The following is a 22,177-nucleotide window of genomic DNA, read 5'->3' as shown; positions in this document are numbered from 1 at the left end:
AAGATAAGTGATATCTATATATTGGTTATTAATATTAAAAGAAATATATTTAACAAATATAAATAAAATCTATGAAATTGAAGGAGAAAATGCCATGTGGCATTATTTGTAGTCTTTTATTAATATTTAGATAAGTCATATAAATATGAGGATGCGCATTGAAATAGTGAAAATTATAGATCATATATAAATCATTCACTACAAGTAGGGATGAGATCGGTACGATACCGATACCGTACCGGTACCGATACCGTAAATACCGTTACCGAAATTGAGGAAATGTGGATACCGATTACCGTACCGTATTTATAGATTCGGTACCGGTACGGTACCGGTATCGGTACCGGTATTTCGGTATTTTACCATATTGGTACCGCTTTAGTGTCATCCACTGTGTTACCTAAAAAAAATTTATGTGCAACCCATTCATCCATTATTAATTGAACTAGAGTAATATATAGAGAAATGTAAACAAAGGGTAAACATATTAAGTAGTCAAAAAAATCAAAAGATAAACATCCATGAGTTCGACGTTTAACATTCAAATTCCAACATGTCTAAAAATCATCATAATTGATTAAAAATAACCAAACAAAAGAAATTTGATATTGGTTTTTGTAAAACAATGTTCAAGAAAATATAACTTCATAGTGGAATCTAAAATAATAGCAAAATACATAAAGTCATTATTAAATTCGGTATTAATACCGGTATTTACCGAAAAATACCGGTACCGATACCGTTTTTTACCGATACCGAATTTCAAAAAATCTATTACCGATACCGGTACCGTTTATGATCGGTACGGTACGGCATCGGTACGGTACCGGTATGGTACCGGTACGGTACCGGTATTTCGGTAAAAAATCTCATCCCTAACTACAAGTACTAGATAACAGGGTTGAGATCCTGTACAAACAATGCTAACCGTAAGAACCGTAAGAACAGATCTGAGCCATTGATAGTTTAAATTAAGGGTTGATATTGATTACAAATAAAACCCCAATAATTAATAATTAATATTATCAAGTTAGGGTATTTTAGTCATTTAGTCATTTCCTAAAAAATACTAATTCCACCAAGTTTTTTAAACTAAAATAACTTTTATATATTTCATTAATTTTGGAAAAAAAGTATACCATAAAATCAAGTATTTTTTTATCTTTAATATGAGTACCATATTGATATACTTTTTTTATTTATAAAAATGACTTTTTAAAAAGTTACAAAAAGGTGTTTTATAATTGTGCTAGTTACGTAGTTGGAATGTGCTAATATGAAAATGTATTGTGCTAATTTTAAATCTATACGTATGTTCTTATTTTATTATGTAATTCTTATGTGTTGTTATTTTTTTTTTCCTTTTGTGTTGTTATTGGGAGCATATTTATAAATAAATTTGTTTTCTACTAGTTACGTAATAGTATGTGTTATTTACAAAATTAAAACAAAAATATGAAATTGTGCTAGTATGTAACAGTATGTGTTGTTTATAAAATTGAAAAAAATGAAATTGTGCTAATTATGTAATAATTATGAAATTGTGCTAGTATGTGTTTATAAAATTAAAAATAAAAAAATGTGCTAGTATGTAACAGTATGTGTTGTTTATAAAATAAAAAAATGAAATTGTGCTAGTATAGAACAATATGTGTTGTTTATAAAATAAAAAAAAATGAAATTGTGCTAGTTATAGTATCTGTTGTTATTTTTTTCCTTTTATGTTGTTATTGGGAGCCTATTTAGAAATAAATTCGTTGGAATGTCGTATTTTTATTGTGCTAATGTTGTTTTGTTGGTGTTACAGTCGGATGCCCAGACGGTGGTGTTAAGAGAGTGCTAATGTCGTTATTTGATTGTGCTAATGTCGTTTTTGATTGTGCTAATATTGTTATTTGATTGTGCTAATGTCGTTTTTTGATTGTGCTAATGTCGTTATTTGATTGTGCTAGTGTCGTTTTTTGATTGTGCTAATGTCGTTGATAATGGAAGTTCCTTTTTTGATTGAAACGAGAATGATGATAATGTGGATGGTCTTACGTTATGCTAATGTCGTTTTTTGATTGTGCTAAAGTCGTTGATAATGGAAGTTCCTTTTTTTTATTGAAACGGGAGTGCTAATAATGGAAGTTCCTTTTTTGATTGTTTTAATGTCGTTTATGTGGATGTGCTTATGTTTTTTGTATTGGTGATTCCTGAAGGTTTGTTTATCTGAATATGTTACAAAATTTCAAATTTTGGTTTGAATTAATATGCATGGATTTAGGGATATTTTGATAATTAATTTTAATTAATTATAAATAAATAGGGTCAAAATGTCTAAATTACCCCTAAACTAATTTTTAATTGAATAACACTTGTCATTTATGTATTGGTTCTTAGGGGACTAGGGGTGGAATCACTAGTGATGGATTCCATCACTCCCACTATCCAATCAGGGAATGCCATGTCATCAATCCAATTTCCATCACTAGTGATTGAAATGTAGGAGGGGTGGAATCACTAGTGATGGGGATTCCAATATACAAGTATTAATGCACAATGTACAAGTCATACCCTATAAAACTTAAAAGTTTAACGCGTGCTCAGGTTAACGCGTTTAAATGTTCACGCGTTATCAAATGAGTGGCGGCGGTGTTACGGACATGTTCAACGCGTGATAGATGAGTATCACGCACCCGCCCCGTCTTCTCTTATGGTTCTTACAAAAACAAGAGTTTGTATTTGATCCCATGCCCTAGATAACAAACTAAATGATTTCTTCCAGAGATATACCTGATACAAAAAAAAAATATCTTTAGATTAATTCCAAAATTGTAATAACGTTTTCATTTTGATTTTCCTATACTCGAAGATTTCTTCGTCGATTTGTTTTTATACGGGCTCTTCTTCACTTTTAATTTACTCGAAGTTGATGAGGATTTCCCCTGCTGGTTTCTCCGCTTTTTGTCGCTTTTCGCATTGTACATATCAACAGCCTATTTCCAGGTAGCAGTTTAGGAAAATAAAATATATATATTATACACTAAAAATCCAAAAATTTCCTATTTTTATGTAATTGCAACATAAAGTACAAATTATTTTCACAACATAGCAAATGTCTGAAATACCCTTCAAATGGAAACAAATAAATTGAATCTAGGGTTTATTGTTAAAACACCTTCCAGAGAAAAAATATAGCAGTTTACTTGAGAAATAGTAAAAAAATAAGTGTTTTAAATATGATTAAAAACATTAGTATTAGTATTACGATGAAAATCTATTTATATAAAATTAAACAATTCTATTGGTTTATGCAATTTAAAGACACTTTAGGTGACTTTCGACCCGACCCGTTTGGCCCACTCAAAAGTACGACCAGTTAAGACACGCTTGCTGGTGTAAAAATTGCACCTCTAAAAGGTGAAGAAAAATATGATACACTTAAAAAAATCGTATTACCTTTCCGACATTAAAAATTTCATGGGAATTTTTAGCCATTAACTTGTTAAGAATCTTGTCAGATTGTTGCTTCTCTAGGGAACCCATTCCTGATCCTTCGACAACAGGTAGGAACTGAAAAGATGAAGAATGTGACCATGAAGATTAAACGTAAACTTTTGAAGAAATTGCAATTAAACAAAAGATTAGGGGCCTGTTTTACACACCTTCCTGTATTTCTTATCATGTTTTGGGGGCTTTTCGCCAGCCAACTTTTTGTCAAATTTACCACCACTGGCAGTTGAAGTTGCTGCCATTCCCGCTACATTCTGTAGTTCATCCTTGCTAACCTTTCTTGGTGCGGCTTGGGTCCCGGTTATAGGCAATGCTGTTGCAGCAAGTTGAACATGGCTGCCACACAGATAGAAAGGATATTTTGGTCATTTGCCAAATAAACTGTGATAGTTCGTTTAGTGTAAAATTACGATTGGTGAGATGTATGCAGCATGCAGAATTGTTTACATACTGTGGTTATATTATGATTACGTAATGATATGAGTTATTGAAAAAGGTAAAACCTTGGCAAAGCACCAACTTTAGCAGCCGCTTTTAAATTATGCAAACGGTTCTTCTCTTGTTTTTCAACTCGTTGTCTCTTTTCTGACCGTCTTTTGGCAAAAGGATCCACTCCTGGCTCTGTCCAAAAAAAAACACAAATTGAATAACTTAAATCCAATATTATATTATACTCATCCATAAATGAGAAAACAACTTCCATTTCAATTTTTAATAATTCAAACATCCAAGATTAATGTTTGTAGCGTTTTGATTTCAAATCACTGAGTTGCATACTTTGAAAAAGACTTGATCTTTCTTATTGACTTTTAAATCAAAACTCGTACATTTCTCCCACGGCGTCGAAACTTAAAGTAATTCGAATTTATACCGTCTAAGGAATACGTATTACATTTGAGCGCACTTGTTTCCGAATAAAATTACGTCAAAACGTACACCAACTCAAAACGCACATAAAAATAAGCACGAAAACATTTTATATTTGACCCAGTAGTAGTTACGTCGAAGTGTAAACCAACTTGAGTTTATACCAACACGTACATATACAAAGATAAGCACTTAAAACTCGAGGGGGGTCAAAATGAGATTTCATAAGGTTTTTAGAAAGTTAAGGGGTCTAAGTGTAAAAACTGAAAGTGAAAGGGCTAAAGTAAAAAAGACAAAAAAAAATAAGAAAAGTTACTGTAGCACGATGTGATGGATGCTAGAGTGACCCCAAGTTGTTCTTTAATATTATTATTGATAATGATAAAAAGAAAAAGATCCAAGCATAAAAAAATCTTACCATCCGTCATCTTTGCCTCGATAATTGGAAGGTCATTGTCATCATTTACCCGATCATAACCATAGCGACGCTTCCAAGAATCCGTTTGTTCATCAAAGACACGTTTGTCTCTCTTTCGATTTTGGATGCCTGTATAGGGACGGGGTCAACAGATCAGCAAAATCAATGGTCCTTAAACAGTGAGGTTTCGTTTTCAATGATGTGATTGCCACTTCAAACTTCATATGGTTTTTCAGATGTTTGTCTACCCAAAGATTGAAGAAACAAAGTTGAGGTTGTTATGTACTAACCTTTCTTTATAGCAAATTCCGCCCAACTTGTTAGAGGTTTAGGCTTTGGCAGCTGCATGTTAAAATGGACTCACATGAGTTGCAAACAAACGAGATAAAAAGAAATGGAAGAATTTAAAAGGTAGAAATTAGTGATGCATAAAAGCTTTTAACTTTCAAGTTGAGTCTCCTAAATATTTGTTATTTAGAGATATCTGACTACAAAGAAGAAGCAAATCTCAAAGACGATAACATTTTTCTATGAAACTATCTTACAAAGATCATGTTTAAAGTTTTTTCCTATTTGATACACAATGTTCTTAAGAAAAATGATTTAAAAACAAAACTTATATCAAACAATACCTAGTTTTCTTTATTAGACAACAACCACATACACCTTTATAACAAGTACTATGAAGTAGAATGCATTTAAGTAAATAAATAACCATTATAAAACAATTAAACTGGATGACTAAAAATTTCTAGATTTCACATTTAATATAAAAGCCTCAACATTCTTCAATAAAATGCTTATATAAAACTAAGGGTCTATTTGGTATGGGGTAATAGAATGGATGAGAGAATGGAATGGACGAGGGAATGCAATGGATCATTACCATTTCATGTTTTGTTTGGTTACCATGTGGGAATGGAATGAATTATTATTGTGTATTGTTTGGTAGGCAAGAAAAACGAAGGAATAAAATCAACGGTGAGTGGTGGTGGTAGTAATTGTGGGTGGTGGCGATGGGTGGTGGTGGCGGCAGCAAGTGGCGACGGGGGTGGCGGCCGTCAGTAGTGGTTGGTGGTGGTGGTGGTTGGTGGTGGTGGCGATGGTTATGGCGTCGACGGTGGCGGTGGGTGGCGATGGTGAGTGGTGGTGGCGGCGGTGGTGGCTGTCGGTGATGGCGTCGATGGAGGTGGGTGGTGGCGAAGGTGGTGGGTTGTGGTGTTGTTGATGAATGGTGCAAGAGGGGATGGAATGAAAAGAAAACGTGGGGGTGGATGGAATGATTTTGAAGGAATGGAATGCCTTATGGAATGGGTGATTTCATTCCATTAACCAACCAAACACCCTTTTCTTCATTCCCTCGTAATGATCCATTCCATTGCGCCTCTCATTCCTGCATACCAAACACTACCTAAGAAGAAAATAACAAACAAGTGATGTGGTTGATAAGCCCAAAAAGACAACCACTTATTGATGGAAAAAGGTTGTTTATGCAAATTTTTGATGTAATAATGACATAAAACAGAGAATAAGAAGAGAAGAAAAAACATACGGGCTTTTCTCGTGGGAATTTTGTGGATGGCGGTGGTAGAGAGACAACTGGGCCAGATGCATCTTCAGTAGAAGGCAGGTTAAAAAGAGCATCAGCAACTGCCTGAATTAGTTTGGTACCATGTGATATGCACTCCTTCAAGAGATCCTCCCTATGAAATTAGCACAACATAGACTGTATTAATTAATACATATAACAAAAGACTTATAGGAACCAGATAATAGTTAATAACTGTCTTGCATCGACATGAAAGTGGATTCCACCGAGATATTCCAAACTTTGAAAAAAATGATGTTTTCTTGTTAACAACTTTTATACTAATTCAAGAAATGTATCTTACAATTTCACTATTAACTGTTTCCTGTAAGTAGGATCTTGAGTCTCACAGTAGTCTTTTTTTTAAGTGCTGTCTAAGCAGCCCCATTAAAAACACCCCATATATATATATATATATATATACACATATATATTAATATATATATATATATATTATTTCCACCATGACAGATTGACATCCCTCTAACCTATGTTGTCAAAAGCCCAAGGCGCATAGACCTAGCCCAAAGCCTAAGCACCAAGTGCTTAAAAGCGAGGGTTTTTGTAATCTAGGCGCATAGTATAAAATACAATTTTTATAAATTTTAAACATGTTTTAGGATTGTTTAGGGCTAGTATAGACTGTTTTAGGTTGATTCCAGGCTTGTTTAAAGATTTCAGACGGTTGTTGGCCATGGAAAACAGCCTGAACTTGTGCCTGGTGGCCTGAAATAGCGCCTTTCAGGGTGCAACGCTAACCCGCAAAACCAGAACAATAGTAGTAGAAATTCAGCATGAAAACACCAAACGGAGTATAACCTCAAGCACAATATATAACAACGATTGAAACATCACTTATATATCATTTTGCAACTGTTTTGTATGGCGATTTCTACACAAGGAATAGCAGAAAGAGATTAAGAAGAGTAACCTGTTATCAAGAACAGATGCAAATTGGTGGTGAGGACCGAATGCCGCAAGATTCCCGAGGTCGATTTGGTATCCACCCTGTTCGTCCCCCATCTCTTCTCTTCTGTGTGTGTTTTTAGGGTTTTCAGTTTGGGTTTGCGAAGGGTTTTAGACTTTTTATATCAAAATCTTGAGGGAATTGCAAGTTTTCTTCTTTATGTTTATGGCTCTTTGCAGGCGATGTCCTTTATGTTTAAAATTGATGAGTTTTATCCTTTATGTTTAAAAATCTTGCATGTTATGTCCTTTGTCCCTAACCCAGTTAGATTTCTCTGTTAAATCAAACAACACAAGAGCAATTTAGTCTTTTTACCTTTATCCTTAAAATGATTTTAATAAAAAATAAAAAATAAACTCTTTTATAATATTTATATTACATATTTATCTTTTCATCCTTCATCCTCTCTCCCTACCCATCTCTCTCATTCTACACTAAACCACCAGCCAACACCGCCTCCACAGCCATGAGCCACCACCGACTTCCATTACAATCATTAAAAAGATGACGATTCTCACACCAAAAGCCCTAATCCCTCGTCCACATACAGAACCCTAACTTCTCCATTCTTTTCACATGAAAAGACATATATTGAATCAAACAGATTTGGGGGTTTTAGATCTACAAGCGATGGTGGTCGTCGTGGTGAAGACCGTTTATGCGTTTGATCGAGCAGGGAAGTCGGGTTCTGGCCAATGATAACATATATGATTCTTCAAACATAGGAGAAGTAGTTTGTATCTTTGTTGCAACTGTACTTGGAATACCTCACACCCTTGTCCCTATAAGCTGCTTTCAATGGAATCTTAATTTATCCATTCCAAATCTAGCCAAATTATAGTATGATTTTTGTGAGATCTTGTACAATATGTAACTTGAATTTTGCTTATTATTATTTTTTAGTATGATTCTATTCGTTGCTTGGTTGGTATACTTTTAATTTTTTGGGTGATTTTTTAACTTTGTAAATTGGGTTATTTGGTGTTCAATATAGTGTGAGAAAGACATAAAGAAGAAACCATAGGCTGGTGGGTTACGACCATGAGAGAAATGGGTGGGTCGGGCTGGGTTGGAGACTTGGAGGTGGTGGAAGCAGGTGGTGGTAAGTGGTGACGGTTTTCAACATTCACAGTTCTGAAGAGTTTAGAGAGGGGGGGGGGAGTTTGGAGAGAGAGAGAGTAAAGTTTTTTTTTGTGTGTATACATATAATTTTTTTTTCTAAACCTTTTTTAAGTTATTTACACTGTTAGTCCCTGCTTCGTTAAAATGACAAAATTGCCCTCATGTGCAAGGCACATGACAAGATTTAACAAAAAAAAATAACTGGGTTAGGCCCAAAGGGTAAAACGTGCTTGATTTTTAAACATAAAGGACAAAACTCGTCAATTTTAAACATAAAGGACACCGCCTGTCCGCCTGCAAAGAGCCATAAAGATAAAGGACAACTATTAAGGACCTCGAGTTTAGTTATAAATGTTGATTGAACCTTATAGAATGGAATTTGTACTAATTGCGCCAAAAGGTTATATCCTTCGATGTGATTTATTTAAATGTTCATCAAGAGGGTAACGTCCGGACTAGGGGTGCACAAGCCGCACCTAACCTCCGACCACACGAATTATAGATAAAGAAATGGTCCAAGAAAACCGAACTAGAAACATGCATCCAGACCGTTAGATTTGGGGACCGCTAAACAAACGTGAGATTCGAGTGTGGACCAAACAAGGGGTACCCGTACAGTGGCGGAACTAGAGAACAATTTTAGGGGTATCCCAAATTATTTTTTTATCGTACATTTATATAATGTAATTTTTTATTATACATTCATACAATAAATTACATAAGAGTTAAATGTCATTTTAGTCCCTGTGGTTTGGGACATTTTGTCAGTTTAGTCCAAAGGTTTGAAACTTTGCCATTTTAGTCCAAATAGTTTCAAGCATTGTCATTTTAGTCCACTGTGTTAACTCCGTCCATTTTTTATGTTAGCTAGAAGGGTAATTCGATCATTTTATATGGACGAATTGTCCCTCTAGTTAACAGAATTACATATAAAATGACCGAAATGTCCTTCTAGTTAACATAATAAAGGGATGAAGTTAACCAGTGGACTAAAATGGCAACATTTTAAACTATTTGGACTAACATGACAACGTTTCAAACCTTTGAATAAACTGCAAAAATGACCCAAACCAAAAGGACTAAAATGACATTTAACTCATTACATAATAACAACTACAATTAGTAACTAGACCCTAACCTAAAATCCTATTTCGTTCCTTCTGTGCTAAAATACCTTTGCTCAGGCAATGAAAGAACCATGAACTTTTAAGTATGATTCCTAATATAACTTTAGCTTAATAATCATTAGTTAGTTACAATACTAAATTTTATTTTCAAAGTATCGTCATAAAAACAAATTATAAAATACATATATACTAAAAAAATATTACATAAAAAACATAAACGATAATACTATTACAATCTATAGATAACCTATACTAAAGTAAGCAACAAAAACTTTATTAGTTTATTAGACCACCCGTAGTGGGGCGTTATTTTAAAAAAAATTGAAAAAAAACGCCCCAAAACGCCCCCTCCCCCACTACACTAGGCGTTTTGGGGTGTTATATTTGAAAAAAAATTGGTTGGGCGTTTCAATTAAAACGCTGTGCACATGTTTGTTGAACCAATCAATGGTGAGCATTTGTATGACAACTTTGACTAGCCAATCACCATCCATCCATGTGTTTGCTTTTTTTTTTTTTTTTTTTTTTTGTTTAATAATTGGAAGGGGCATTATTTGGCCATTATCCCCACTACACCACTTTATGCTATAATGCCCCATGCTGACTGGGTTGCCACGTGTCGGATAATGCCCCATGGTGAGGGCATTATAACAAGTTACCACTACACATGGTCTTATGGTGTAAAATTAACACAAACATTCATTATAAAAAAATTAATAAACAATAAATAAACTATAAAGTACATAAAGCAATGCGTGCTCTCAGAAACTTTCTTCTGTACTGCCTTTTTCCAAAACATTAATATATAATTAAAATTTAAAATAATAGGTCATCTTCTCAATGCTTACCCTGTTAACAGTTCCTTGCCGGAAAACACAAAATCCACCATAATGCTATCCATCTTTGATCTCTTATCTTTCAGTTTTACTATTCTTCCACGGTTTCGTGGATATGCTCAAAAGTATCCATTACATAAAGCAACGGAGAAGAGAAAATCATACACTTCGTCGGGAAAGTTGAGGGGTATCCCGGGCTACCCCTGGGATACCCATAGGTCCGCCCCTGTACCCGTATTTATTTTGAAATGTTAGAGCTTATGATCTTAAATCATTAATGCATTTTCTCTCTCTAAAAAGTTATTCTCTCAAAACAAATCATTAATTCTCACGCTAAATGTGGTCACAGAGAAACATCTTCTCTATGACGAGTCTCACGTTCTGTTTTGTTAGACTCTGTGTTTCTCAAACTATCCATACACTTAGGAGCTGTTTGGTAGCCTCTGAATGGTCATTAAGAGGCTACCTCTTAATGGAACCATTAAGAATTTTACCAATGAGAAGGTAGAAGAATGTGACGTGATGATTTACCATTCAGAGGTTACCTCTTAACCATTCAGACTTGAGGTTACCTCTTATTCATTCAGAGGTTTTAAACCATTAAGAGGTAGCATCTGAATGATCATTAAGAGGCTACCAAACAGCCCCTTAATCTGTAGACCAAGGGCACCAGATCAATTCTAAGCTTGTCATTCTTTGTAGCTTCATTCACCAAATAGGATTTTTTATGGAAAAATGATGTAACATTTTTATCGTGTTTTTTTTTTCTAATTAAGAAGCATTTAAAACTATATAGAACTATTGGTGTTTCTTTTCAACAATGAACGTGCGTTTTATTGCTTCTAAAGTTTTTTTACATACGTATCTTCTTATGACTTCATACATCTTTTAGAATAATTTCCTTTATAGCATGTGTGTATGAGAGGTATTACTATATATTATTATTATTACTAGTATGTATTACTATATATTAATAAACGAATTATCTATACATATAATAAAGTAAATCACATGGGGACACATGTCGCTTTATGAGGTGATCTCAATAGTTTTTTCCCGCCTAAATAAATAGATATAGATAATATTTGTTAATAAGATTTAAAAATATATATTTTATTTTAATCCATAAATTTTATCTTTTTATCTTTTACCCTAAACAAATTGATATAAATAATATTTTTTTAATAAGATTCAAATAAAGAATATATTATTTTAATATATGAATTTTATATTTTACTATTTTTGTTCCATTTATAATAAAATAAGCATAGGTAACTAATGGCATCTACTGATGTTTTAGATTTTTAATGTAAAAATATAAGTGAAAATACATGTAATAATTTTATCTTTTTATCTTTTAGTGTTTTGTTTTCCATTTAAATTTATCAATTTTATTATTTGGTATTTAAAATTAAATTTATTCAATACGTGCAATACACGGGGTTTTTTTAAATATATTTTTTTTAGTATTTAGTATATGAAATTACGTTTATTCAAACTGTGCAAGACACAGGTTTTTAAAGATGTAACTTTTTTTATTTTTTGATATATAAGATTTCGTTTATTCAACCCGTACAACACACGTGATTCTTAAAGATATAAATTTTTTACTATTTAATATATAAAATTACATTTATTCAATCCGTGTAATACATGGGACTTTTTAAAGATATACAAACTTACACTTATTATTTGCTATACAAAATTACATTTATTCAGTCCCTGCAATACACGTTGTTTTTAAAGATATATCATTTTTATTATTTGATATATAAAATTAGATTTATTCAACATGTACAATACACGAGTGATTTTTCTAATGATATAACTTTTTATTATTTAATATACAAAATTACATTTATTCAACCTGTATAATACATAGAGTTTTTAAAGATAAAACTTTTTTATTATTTGGTATATAAAATTATAATTATTCAACCCGTACAATACACGAGATTATATAATAAAAGAAATTAAAATGGGTTGGGTTTAGATGCATGTATTGATACCAAGACTTTTCTTTTCAATAAGTAACGCACACAATTGTAGTAAAACTGAGTAAAAAAAGAATAAAAATAGTTGCATATCTCTTTAGGGTATATTGGATTTCAATAATAAAAACTATTCGTCGTTGGTCGCCAATAGTCTCAACTTAAAAAATAACCATTGGCAGTCCCAACTATTAACATATTGGCCTCCAATGGAACCTGACTAATAGAACCCTAACGTCGTTAGTCTCTGGTCACCGGAATAGCGTTTTTGGCCGGAAAATTCAATTTTTTGTCCTAAACCTCTTTGTAACCTTATTACTTATTTTAGGAACTTTTTTGTACTAAAAGCCCCAATTATTGGGTCGCCACTCAACATTTTCGTTCAAAACCTTTTTGTAACCTTAGGTCGGACCTTTAGAAACTTTTTTCCGGCGACCGGAGACTAACAACATTAGGGTTCTGTTAGTCAGAGTCTATTGGAAGGCAATATGTTAATAGTTGAGACAACCAGTAGTTATTTTTGAAATTGGAATTGTTAGCGGCCAACGGCGAATAGTTGAGATTGTTAAAATCCAATATTCCTTTCTATAGTTCAATTTTTTCCAAGTTTTTTTGGTGCGAATCAAGATGACTTTGTTTTTTATTTTATAGTTTTAGGAGGTTTATCCCATGAAATTCAATGTTATTAGAGGTTTGTCCCATGAAATTCAATGTTATTAATGACAACTGATGAATTTATCAATGTTCATTCAAAACTATCAAGAGTAGATTAAAATTAATAAGTATTTACAAATAATAAATTATATCGTTTTCATTAATCAACCCGTGTAACACACGGGGCCATAACCTAGTTACTATATATTACTAAACGAATTTAAATAAATAGTGAATTTTAATATTATAATAATATATAGTTTTTAATAATTTTATTATTTTAATATTATAATAATAGTTATTTTCTTTACTTTTTATCTTTAATCCTTTTTTTAATATCAGGGGTTGGGATAAGTTTGGCGTCAACCGGTATCGAACCAATACTTATATAAAAAATACCGGTACGGTCCTATTCGGTATCAGTACATGAAGGTAAAAATCGGCACTAATACAGAAAACACCAAAAGTTGGTGCCGAATTGATATTGGAAATCTTTTGGTTCGTGAAATTCAGTGCGGCTACCCGGTACCATTTGCTCATCCCTGATCACGGTTACCGTACGAACAACGGTATCGTATAACTTTTTTTGTTGATTTTCTTCAACTTTTATTTTTTTTTTTCTTTTTTAGTTTCAGGGGTAGGGACTAGCTCGGTGCCAACCGATACAGAATCGATACTGATACCGAAAATACCGGTTACGGTACCAGTATATGAAGGTAAAACGGTAGTGAACCGGTACAAGCAACGTCAAAAGTGGGTACCGAATTGGTACTTAAGATCTTTCGGTTCTGCAAATTTGGTACCAGTACCCATAACAATTTGTTCATCTCTGACCACATGTTTCACACGAACAACATCGTTACCATACAACTTTTTTGGTTGATTTTCTTTCGGTTATCTTTTAGTGTTTTTTTCTACATTTTCTTATCATTTTTGTCAGCAGTTCTGTTCGCAACACGCTTGTAGTGATTTCAAAACACATATAAACACAGACTAAATGACAAAAGAAATTCGGTTATTTAAACCTAGTTTCTTTTATTAAAGTTGTATAGTTTGATTAAAGTAAATATTTATACAATCCAAAATTCTTAATGTTTTTAGAAAAAAAAAACATATACATAAAATAGATATTACTAAAATCCAGTTAATAATGAAACCCATTTACCACATATACAATTTCAAGTGGAGGGAATAGTGTCAGACAGCTTGCCTGGCACTTTACTATTGGACCAACATATTTTTAATTTAATTTTATTCTCAGTTTAAAATTACGGTTTTGGCCTTTATTTAAAACTAGTAATACACCCCGCGCTTCGCGGCGGATCTCACATATAATCTTATCCGATTTTTATTTGCAACATTAAGTTAGGCAGGTATTATATTACATCATTTTACAACACCTTAAATACCAAAAATTACAGCACCTATAATAACAAGCTACAAATGTGTGTTTTTATGTGACTTTTTGGTTCAGATTATACTATCCAAATATATGCGGCAAACATGGAAGGACAGGCCAGTCAAGAGTTGAGCAAATGTATGTCCAAGCCTGTGAAAGAATTCTAAACTTCTTAATAACACTTAATCAAAAGAGTTTTAAACTTATTATTATAATCCAAGTGATTAAGAAAAAAATGATTTAATCCATTTCTGATGGTAAATCAAATTTGAACTTACATTGAATTGAGTAGAGTTCGATTCTACATCTAATTGTTGGTGTTACAGTTACTATTCTATGAGCATTGGTTATTGCCAAAATGTATTTTTCACCATGCCAGCCACACCTTCGGTTACGTTGGCTGCACCGGTTTCCGCACCTTGTAACACACCACTTACTGCTCCGCCAGCCATGTCCACTGCCCATGTGCCATCGTATTCGCTGAATTCTCACTCTTCATACATGATACATCAAATATATAACCTTTCAATCTACTACTTTTTGCTATTAAAACTTCCAAATCCACAATTGTACTCAAGCAACTTGTAACTTAATATTTTAATTGATTGTTATAATTAAGAAATTCAACATTGAAGCGGACATATCCATTTCCGAATATAATTTAGATGACAACATTGAATCTAAGACCAATTTTGAAACAACTTATGATATGCTATTTGTTGGAATTAAGTAAGATAAGGAATGTAAACGAACAGAAGCCACACGCCTGTTCGAAACCCTAGTCGGCACTACTACTTGCCCCTAGAAACCACTCCGACGCTCGCAGAGATGGCAACGAGGGTTTGTGCCGTTATAAGTGTGTTAACCATTGTCGCTCACATTATGTTTCCAATCCAAAATGATGACTACAAACTGATTTCTTACAGCAAAAGGTTCTTATATGCAACTCAAGTCTCAATATATTAATGTATCACTATCACTACAAACAATAATGTTAATTTCAAAGTCAAATGTTGAACTAATCAATGGTGAATGGAGCTACCACTACTTTTAATTATAAAATTTGAGATGATGAATTCAAACAAAAAATCAAATACAGTTACAGCTTATAACAATAGTATTATAGCTATTTTTATTAGTATCATTACATAACCTAATTACATAAAGAACTATAAGGTCCTGCGAGAGAAGCTCCCCGTCGATCAAAGTATTATCGGATGGTGGCCTACCCCGCCCTGTTCCGGCACGCTTCTTATTCTTCTTCTTCGAATTGTGCCACATGTTTCCTTTGTTTTGATTTCTGATTCACTCGCAGTAAACGACGAATTATGCTGATCGAAACAAATCAGGAATAACCTGACAGATGAATAAAAAGATTTCAAATTGATCTGTGCTTATTCTGTATCAGGTAAGGATCGAGCAAACAGTTAACACCAACCTAAAAGCGCTTGGAACTAAGGACGCACCGGAACAGTGGGCTGTAGCGTTCCTTCTCTCTCTAAAATCTAGTGACAATTTAGGTTTACTCTGTTTCTCTCACCAACACTTTATCAATTTGTATTGGGGAAAAAGAAATAACTCACCGACATATGTGCTGGTTGTGAGAAAGAATAAAACTTATGTGCTCAAAACTTAAAAGTTGGAAAATCTACTGGCGCAATCATACGATAGTAATTGATATATATAATAACTAGTCATAAACCCTTGCGTTGCAGGGCGGGGGCGTAAAAACATGCTACAAGTGTTGTGGGGCGGGAGGCGTAAAGCCGTGCTAAGTAGCAATTAAACGAAGACCAAAATCGAGAAAAACCATAAAAAAATCACAAATTTTGAACACCTAGTGACTCACGTGACGTAAACCATAGACGAATGTGAATGTATACCGACACGTATTAAAAAATTAAGGGGGTAAAAACCAGACCAAATGTAACCAACAAACATCATGCTAAGTAGCAATCAAATAACAATCAAATATGAGAAAAAACGTAAAACAAAACTATTATAAAAACAAAACTAATTTAAATGTTGTCACAAAATTATAACAAAGCCAAAGTTTTATTACATAGAAATAACGTTAAAGTTTAATATATACGGGAAAATAATGTTAAAGTTAGATATACAGAAAAAGAAGCATAAAAAGAAAACTATAAGAAAAATGGGTTGCTATTTGTTACCAAGTGTCACAAAAGTAAATGTTAGTGTGGTCGAAACCAAAATCTGAAAACTATACTTGCACAAATTGATGTTGACTAAAAGTTAACTGTTGTTTGACCTTTTATGTTTTAGTATATATAGAAATCCTTCACCGCTTCAGGAATAAGGGCGACAGGGCCCCCTACCACTTTAAATGTTGACAACATCCTTCTTTGTTTCGGGCCGACGACTATAGCTTCCGGCAATCTAGCTTAAAAATTTGCATATATTATAATAGACCTTCTTTTCTCTTTCCACGGTGTTTTAAAAGAATCTATCCTTCCAACACACCACCACCACCAAACCGCCACTGCCACCGGCAAAGTCACCACAACACAACCACATTGATGCAAACGCCACCATCTGCCCCATTGTTCTTCCAGCCATGTGGCTGCCGCTTCGATCTCCTCTCCCCCTTTGATTTATGGTTTGGGGTGTTCAATAATCGCCGATTCGATATTCATTAACCATCACCGATTTATGGTTTCCATAGTAAATCTATGATGATAATGCACGAATCGCACGATGGTGGTACAGGTTGGTGGTTGATGTTTTTCCACCATGGGAATCAAATCCGAAGTCCTTCAGATGTAGTGGATAGAAAGTGGAAGAATGACGGTGAGAACGTCTGCGTCATTGACTTCTGGGTGATGCCATGAAACCAGAATGAAAAAAAGGAAAGTGTATAAAAGAAACAAAATCTTGTGGCTAATATGAAAGACATAAACTTGTGGTCAACATATCAAATACCCAAAACATCACTGGCGCAAACCAGTGATGTTATTTGATATATATAATAATTACGTTTTTGCCCATAATTTAAAATAAAATTATTTTTTTGCCCCTGACTCAAAATTACGATTTTGCCCTCAGTTTAAAAACTCATTTTAAATTTTATTCTCAGTTTAAAATTGCGGTTTTGCCCTCCGTTTAAAATTACGTTTTTGCCCCCATCTCAAAATTAAAATAATTTTTCTCCTAGCTCAAAATTACGATTTTGCCCTCAGCTCAAAATTACGATTTTGCCCTCAGCTCAAAATTACGTTTTTGCCGACAGTTCAAAATAAAATTATGTTTTCCCCAATAGCTCAAAATTATGGTTTTGCGCTTAGTTTAAAATTATGATTTCCCACCCAGTTCAAAATATAATTACTATTTTGCCCTCTGTTCAAAATTATGCTTTTATTCCCATTTCAAAAATTACGATTTTGTTCCCACAGCTGCCTGGAACTTCCCCATTGGTCCAGCCAATTTACGATTTTGCCCCGTTTATATTTACAGTTTTGCCATTGGTTTTGTTTTTTTCTCTCCATCCTAATTACGATTTTGCCATCCGTTTCAAATTTACAGGTTTGCCATTGTTTTTGTTTTTTTTCTGTCAAATTACGAATTTGCTCCCAGTGTAAAATTACAGTCATGCTTTCGTTTTAGTTTTTTTAACAAATCTATGGTTTTTGTTTTAAGTATTGACTCGGTGTAATTTTTATTCGTGTCAGGTGGTTGCGTGGCACATGCTCATTTGTCCTGAAAAGTTACAATTTTTCCCAGTTAAAATTATAGTCTTTCCATCATTTTAGTTTTTTTTTTTTTTTTTTTTTTTTTTTTTTTTTGCAAAAGTATTGATTGTGTTTTATTTTAATTGGTTTTCTCGATGTAATGTTTTTTAAGATCGTGTTATGAGTAGTATGTACAAGTAAACGAAACAAAGACGTATATGAAAGAGAAATATTTGGCTTAGTGCCCCGCAACGCGAGCGGGGCAACACCTAGTTATAAACAAATAATATTAAAGAACAACTTGGTTTTACTGTAGCATTGTAGGTCTGTAGCAGTGCTACAATAACTTTTTCTTTCTTTTTTGGTTTTCTTTTTTTACTTTTAACTTTTAGCATTGACTCTTCTTACGATCCCTTAGCTTTCTAAATACTTTATTTTTTTTTTTTCAATTTTTAGTTTTTTTTTTCTTTTTACTTTTAACCTTTAGCTTTCAGTATTGACTCTTACGACCCCTTAATTTTCTAAATACTTTTTAACCGAGTTTTACGTCTACAGTGCTATAATACTTTTTCTTTTGTTTTCTTTCTTTTTACTTTTAACCTCTAACTTTCAGTATTGAATCTTACGACCCCTTAACTTTTTAAATACTTTAATTTTTTTTTTTGTGTTTTTTTTGGTTTTCTTTCTTTTTACTTTTAACTTTCAGTATTGACTCTTACGACCCCTTAACTTTCTAAATACTTTTTAACCGAGTTTTACGTCTTTATTTTTATTTACGTGTCGATATAAACTTAAGTTGATTTGCGTTTCGACGTAATTTTTTTTTACTTTTAACCTTTAATTTTCAGCATTGACTATTACAAGCCTTAACTTTCTAAATACTTTTTAATCGAGTTTTACGTCTTTATTTTTATTTACGTGCAGATATAAACTTAAGTTGATTTACATTTCGATATATTTTTTTTTGTGTTTTCTCAACTTTCGGCATTGACACTGACAAGCATTTAACTTTCTAAATACTTTTGTCATCGAGTTTTATGTGTTTAGCTTTAGTTACAAGTGGTATAAATTTAAGTTATGTTACGTTTTGACGTACGCACAACTTTAAAAAAACGTTATCCTGCCGCGAAGCGTGGGTATAAATTCTAGTTATTTTAAAACCATGAAGGAAAAAGAGAAAAAGAAAACAAAAACAAAAACTAGAATTAATATCCTCTTTGAATTGACCAAGCAACCATACAAATATCATGGATTTGGTGGTCATAAGTGGATTATCATTACCTAGTACCATAATCATATGTAGTAACTAACAAACATGTGATAATGTAGCAAATCCAACTTGATTAGTTGACTATTTACAAGTCAAAGTAGTTGACTAGTCAATTTCTTTACCACTTTAAGCCTTGAAACAGGAGCAAACCCTACCTAGCTTCCAGCATTTGAAGTGAAAGCAAAGAAAACTCACCATAACCCTTATCATAAACCAACACTCACCCGCACCCTCACTCCCACCACCATGGAAACCGAACCCCTACCTGAAAACCGACCGCCCGTCGTGGACTACAGCGCCAATGTAGACACCACCCGCGCTTTCCGCTCGGTCAAAGAAGCCGTAGAGGTCTTCGGGGAGCGGTTTCTCACCGGCGAAATCTTCTTACCGACACGTAAACCCCCTTTCACCTTACCAAAACAAGAAACTCCATCATGGAAATCCACGCAAAGCTCTCAAACATCATGGAGATCATGCTCACCACCGCGGGAACCTGAAGAACCGCCAATGTTGCTTGTTAACTCCCTTAAAAAGCTAGAGTCCGAGCTCGAGGAAACGAAGAAAGAGCTGAAGTTGCTGAAGGAGAGAGAGTCTGAGACGGAGGTGGCTTTGGCGTCGTTAAACGCGGAGGTACAGAAGAATATGTCGAAGATTGCGGAAGCTGAGGCGGCGGAGAAACCGGGGGCTATGGTGGTGAGTGGTGGTGGAGGGAGGAAGATGGTGGATAAGAAGAAGAAGCCCATCATTCCACTTCTGGGAGAATTGTTTTCGAAGAGAAAAGGAAAATCGAAAACTTTAATGATCATGCATGGCTGCATGCAGATACATGAGTGATTAATTTGGTTACAATCATATTTTATGTTTGATTTACGTGTGAGTTAATTAGCTCGGTTTAAAGCTTTTGAGTGAATTAATTTTGCTGGTAAAAGAGTAAAAAATATGAACTGGGTGATGGTTTTTTATCTAACAAATGTAACTTACTTTTTTTTTTAAACAATAATCATGAGTTTTTAATGTTTATTTAGTTTTATATATTGAATTAATTAATGTTTATTTGCGAAAACAAGGTACGGATCGAAACAGTTATATATACTGATCAATCGTGTTAAATTCTACTAACGGTTCAGTGTGATTTTTTCATAGTTATTTATTTGTCGCCATTCAAAAAAAAAAATTATATACCGATCAATCGTGTCAAATCCTTAAACTATGATGTAACAACGTGATTTACCATTCAATTAAATGTTGCTTGAATAATTAAGGGTGTAAGGGTGCATATCCAAAGAGATTAGGCAAATTTTCCTCTCACTCAATTATATTGTGTTATGTATTTCTTCCATTCTTGTCTAAGGCTAGAGGGTATGGGGTTCGTCCCCACCCCGTCGAGGACCGGCGACGCCGGCACACCATGCCGCCCACTCCCGTCAGCGTCCTCATCGGTCCTCCTCCCGAAGTTGGCGACGGTCGCTAAAAGACAAAAACCCAATTTGACCGTTTGTGATTTGGACCATTTGAAAAGAAAAAAAAATAATTCCAACCCCCAACCGCCGGAGCAAAACTCACCGCCGCAACAAAAACCTCAACTCCGGCGAAGTGTGTCAAAGAACATGGATCAACTCTAAAAAACTTTACTAACTGAACAAAAAAAGAAACTCTTACAAAGAATCAAAGAAGAACAGATAACAACTCTCACAAAGTCTCATATGCAGATCATCAACACGATGATCTGCGACTCACAAAGATAGATCGGACTAACGTAAACAAGATCTCAACAGGAGATCTAACTGATCTAATCAAAACAGTGAGCAAACCCTAGGAGAGAGAGAGAGATGAACAGTTGGTTGGAATCGTCTGGAACCTTTTTTGAGATAATGATATGCGTAAATCAAGAGATCTATACACCACATGCTTCATTTATATAGGTTGGACAAAAACCCCAAGGCCTTCAAGATGTGCGCAGCTACAAGCCCAATAACCTCACAACAGCAGCCCATTATTATCATATGTTCAGCCCATTCCCGTAACGAACAAATAAAACATAAAAGTAAAAATATACAAAACTACAAAAATGTAAAAATAATGAAATTGAGATGTATATTTTTAATAAAGTGGAGTGTTAGTTTATTTGTTAAATATTAAAAAAAGTAGAAGATTAAAAAAATAAAAAATATAAAAGTGGTGGGGTATGATCATCTAGGACCATCCTCCATACCCTCTAGTTTTGTGGATGGACCATCCTTGGGAGAACTATGATGTGGCGCCTACATGGCGGATCATCCTCCAAGGGAGGACCATCACCATACCCTCTAGCCTAATGCCTAAAAACCATACGAGGTACATGCCTAAATTAAGATTAGGCAAACTAATTTAAAAGAAAAAATGATTGGTTGAGAAGATATGAGCCCACCACTTACCTCATCTCCCTCATGTGGCATACTCTCACAGAATTGGCTTGTTCCCGCACGGCAAACACCCATGGCGGTAGTGTTGCCGATCGGCAAAGGTCTTGCCGATTGCCGAGACCACCCCGCACGCCCTAATAACATATGTACACTAAAACATCTATATAATAATAATGTTAGGAATGTTATGAATGAGTTATAATATTGTGACTTTCCACATGCTTAACTCCCACCCCCTTAATGTATTTGTATTAATGTCAAGCCCTATAAATAATAGTTATTGTATTTGTATGATATATCAATAAGATTTTACATTCCCTCATTCTTTTATTCTTCTCCTTATATTGCTATT

At 33.8% G+C, this 22,177-nt stretch overlaps 2 protein-coding genes and 1 long non-coding RNA gene across 4 annotated transcripts; 1 reads left to right on the top strand and 2 right to left on the bottom strand.

Moving 5' to 3' along the window:
• Positions 1 to 2,531: 2,531 nt before the first annotated feature.
• Positions 2,532 to 7,455, bottom strand: LOC110867716 (ribosome biogenesis regulatory protein homolog). Of its 2 annotated transcripts, XM_022116725.2 has the most exons (9): positions 7,300 to 7,455; positions 6,333 to 6,483; positions 5,071 to 5,122; positions 4,781 to 4,909; positions 3,999 to 4,116; positions 3,648 to 3,831; positions 3,442 to 3,555; positions 2,849 to 2,978; positions 2,532 to 2,775 (listed from the first exon to the last, which is right to left on the bottom strand). In XM_022116725.2, exons 1-9 carry the CDS (start codon positions 7,389 to 7,391, stop codon positions 2,750 to 2,752), a joined length of 996 nt encoding a protein of 331 aa, XP_021972417.1. In that variant the 5' UTR covers positions 7,392 to 7,455; the 3' UTR covers positions 2,532 to 2,749. The 2 variants fall into 2 exon arrangements, with proteins under 2 accessions (XP_021972417.1, XP_021972418.1); XM_022116726.2 differs by lacking the exon at positions 2,849 to 2,978.
• Positions 7,456 to 15,512: 8,057 nt separating this feature from the next.
• On the bottom strand, positions 15,513 to 16,134 carry LOC118483750. The gene is made up of 2 exons (XR_004871346.1): positions 15,903 to 16,134; positions 15,513 to 15,820 (listed from the first exon to the last, which is right to left on the bottom strand). It is a non-coding gene; the product is annotated as an uncharacterized LOC118483750 (long non-coding RNA).
• A 3,504-nt stretch (positions 16,135 to 19,638) lies between these two features.
• On the top strand, positions 19,639 to 20,425 carry LOC110867717 (WEB family protein At1g75720-like). Its single transcript, XM_022116727.2, has one exon. It carries the CDS (start codon positions 19,670 to 19,672, stop codon positions 20,255 to 20,257), a length of 588 nt encoding a protein of 195 aa, XP_021972419.1. The 5' UTR covers positions 19,639 to 19,669; the 3' UTR covers positions 20,258 to 20,425.
• Positions 20,426 to 22,177: the final 1,752 nt, after the last annotated feature.

The sequence above is a fragment of the Helianthus annuus genome, chromosome 11, assembly GCF_002127325.2.
Source record: "Helianthus annuus cultivar XRQ/B chromosome 11, HanXRQr2.0-SUNRISE, whole genome shotgun sequence".
NCBI classification, from domain to species: domain Eukaryota; kingdom Viridiplantae; phylum Streptophyta; class Magnoliopsida; order Asterales; family Asteraceae; genus Helianthus; species Helianthus annuus.
The sequence above is the reverse complement of the archived record's forward strand: the minus strand, read 5'-3'. Positions and strand labels throughout refer to the sequence as shown.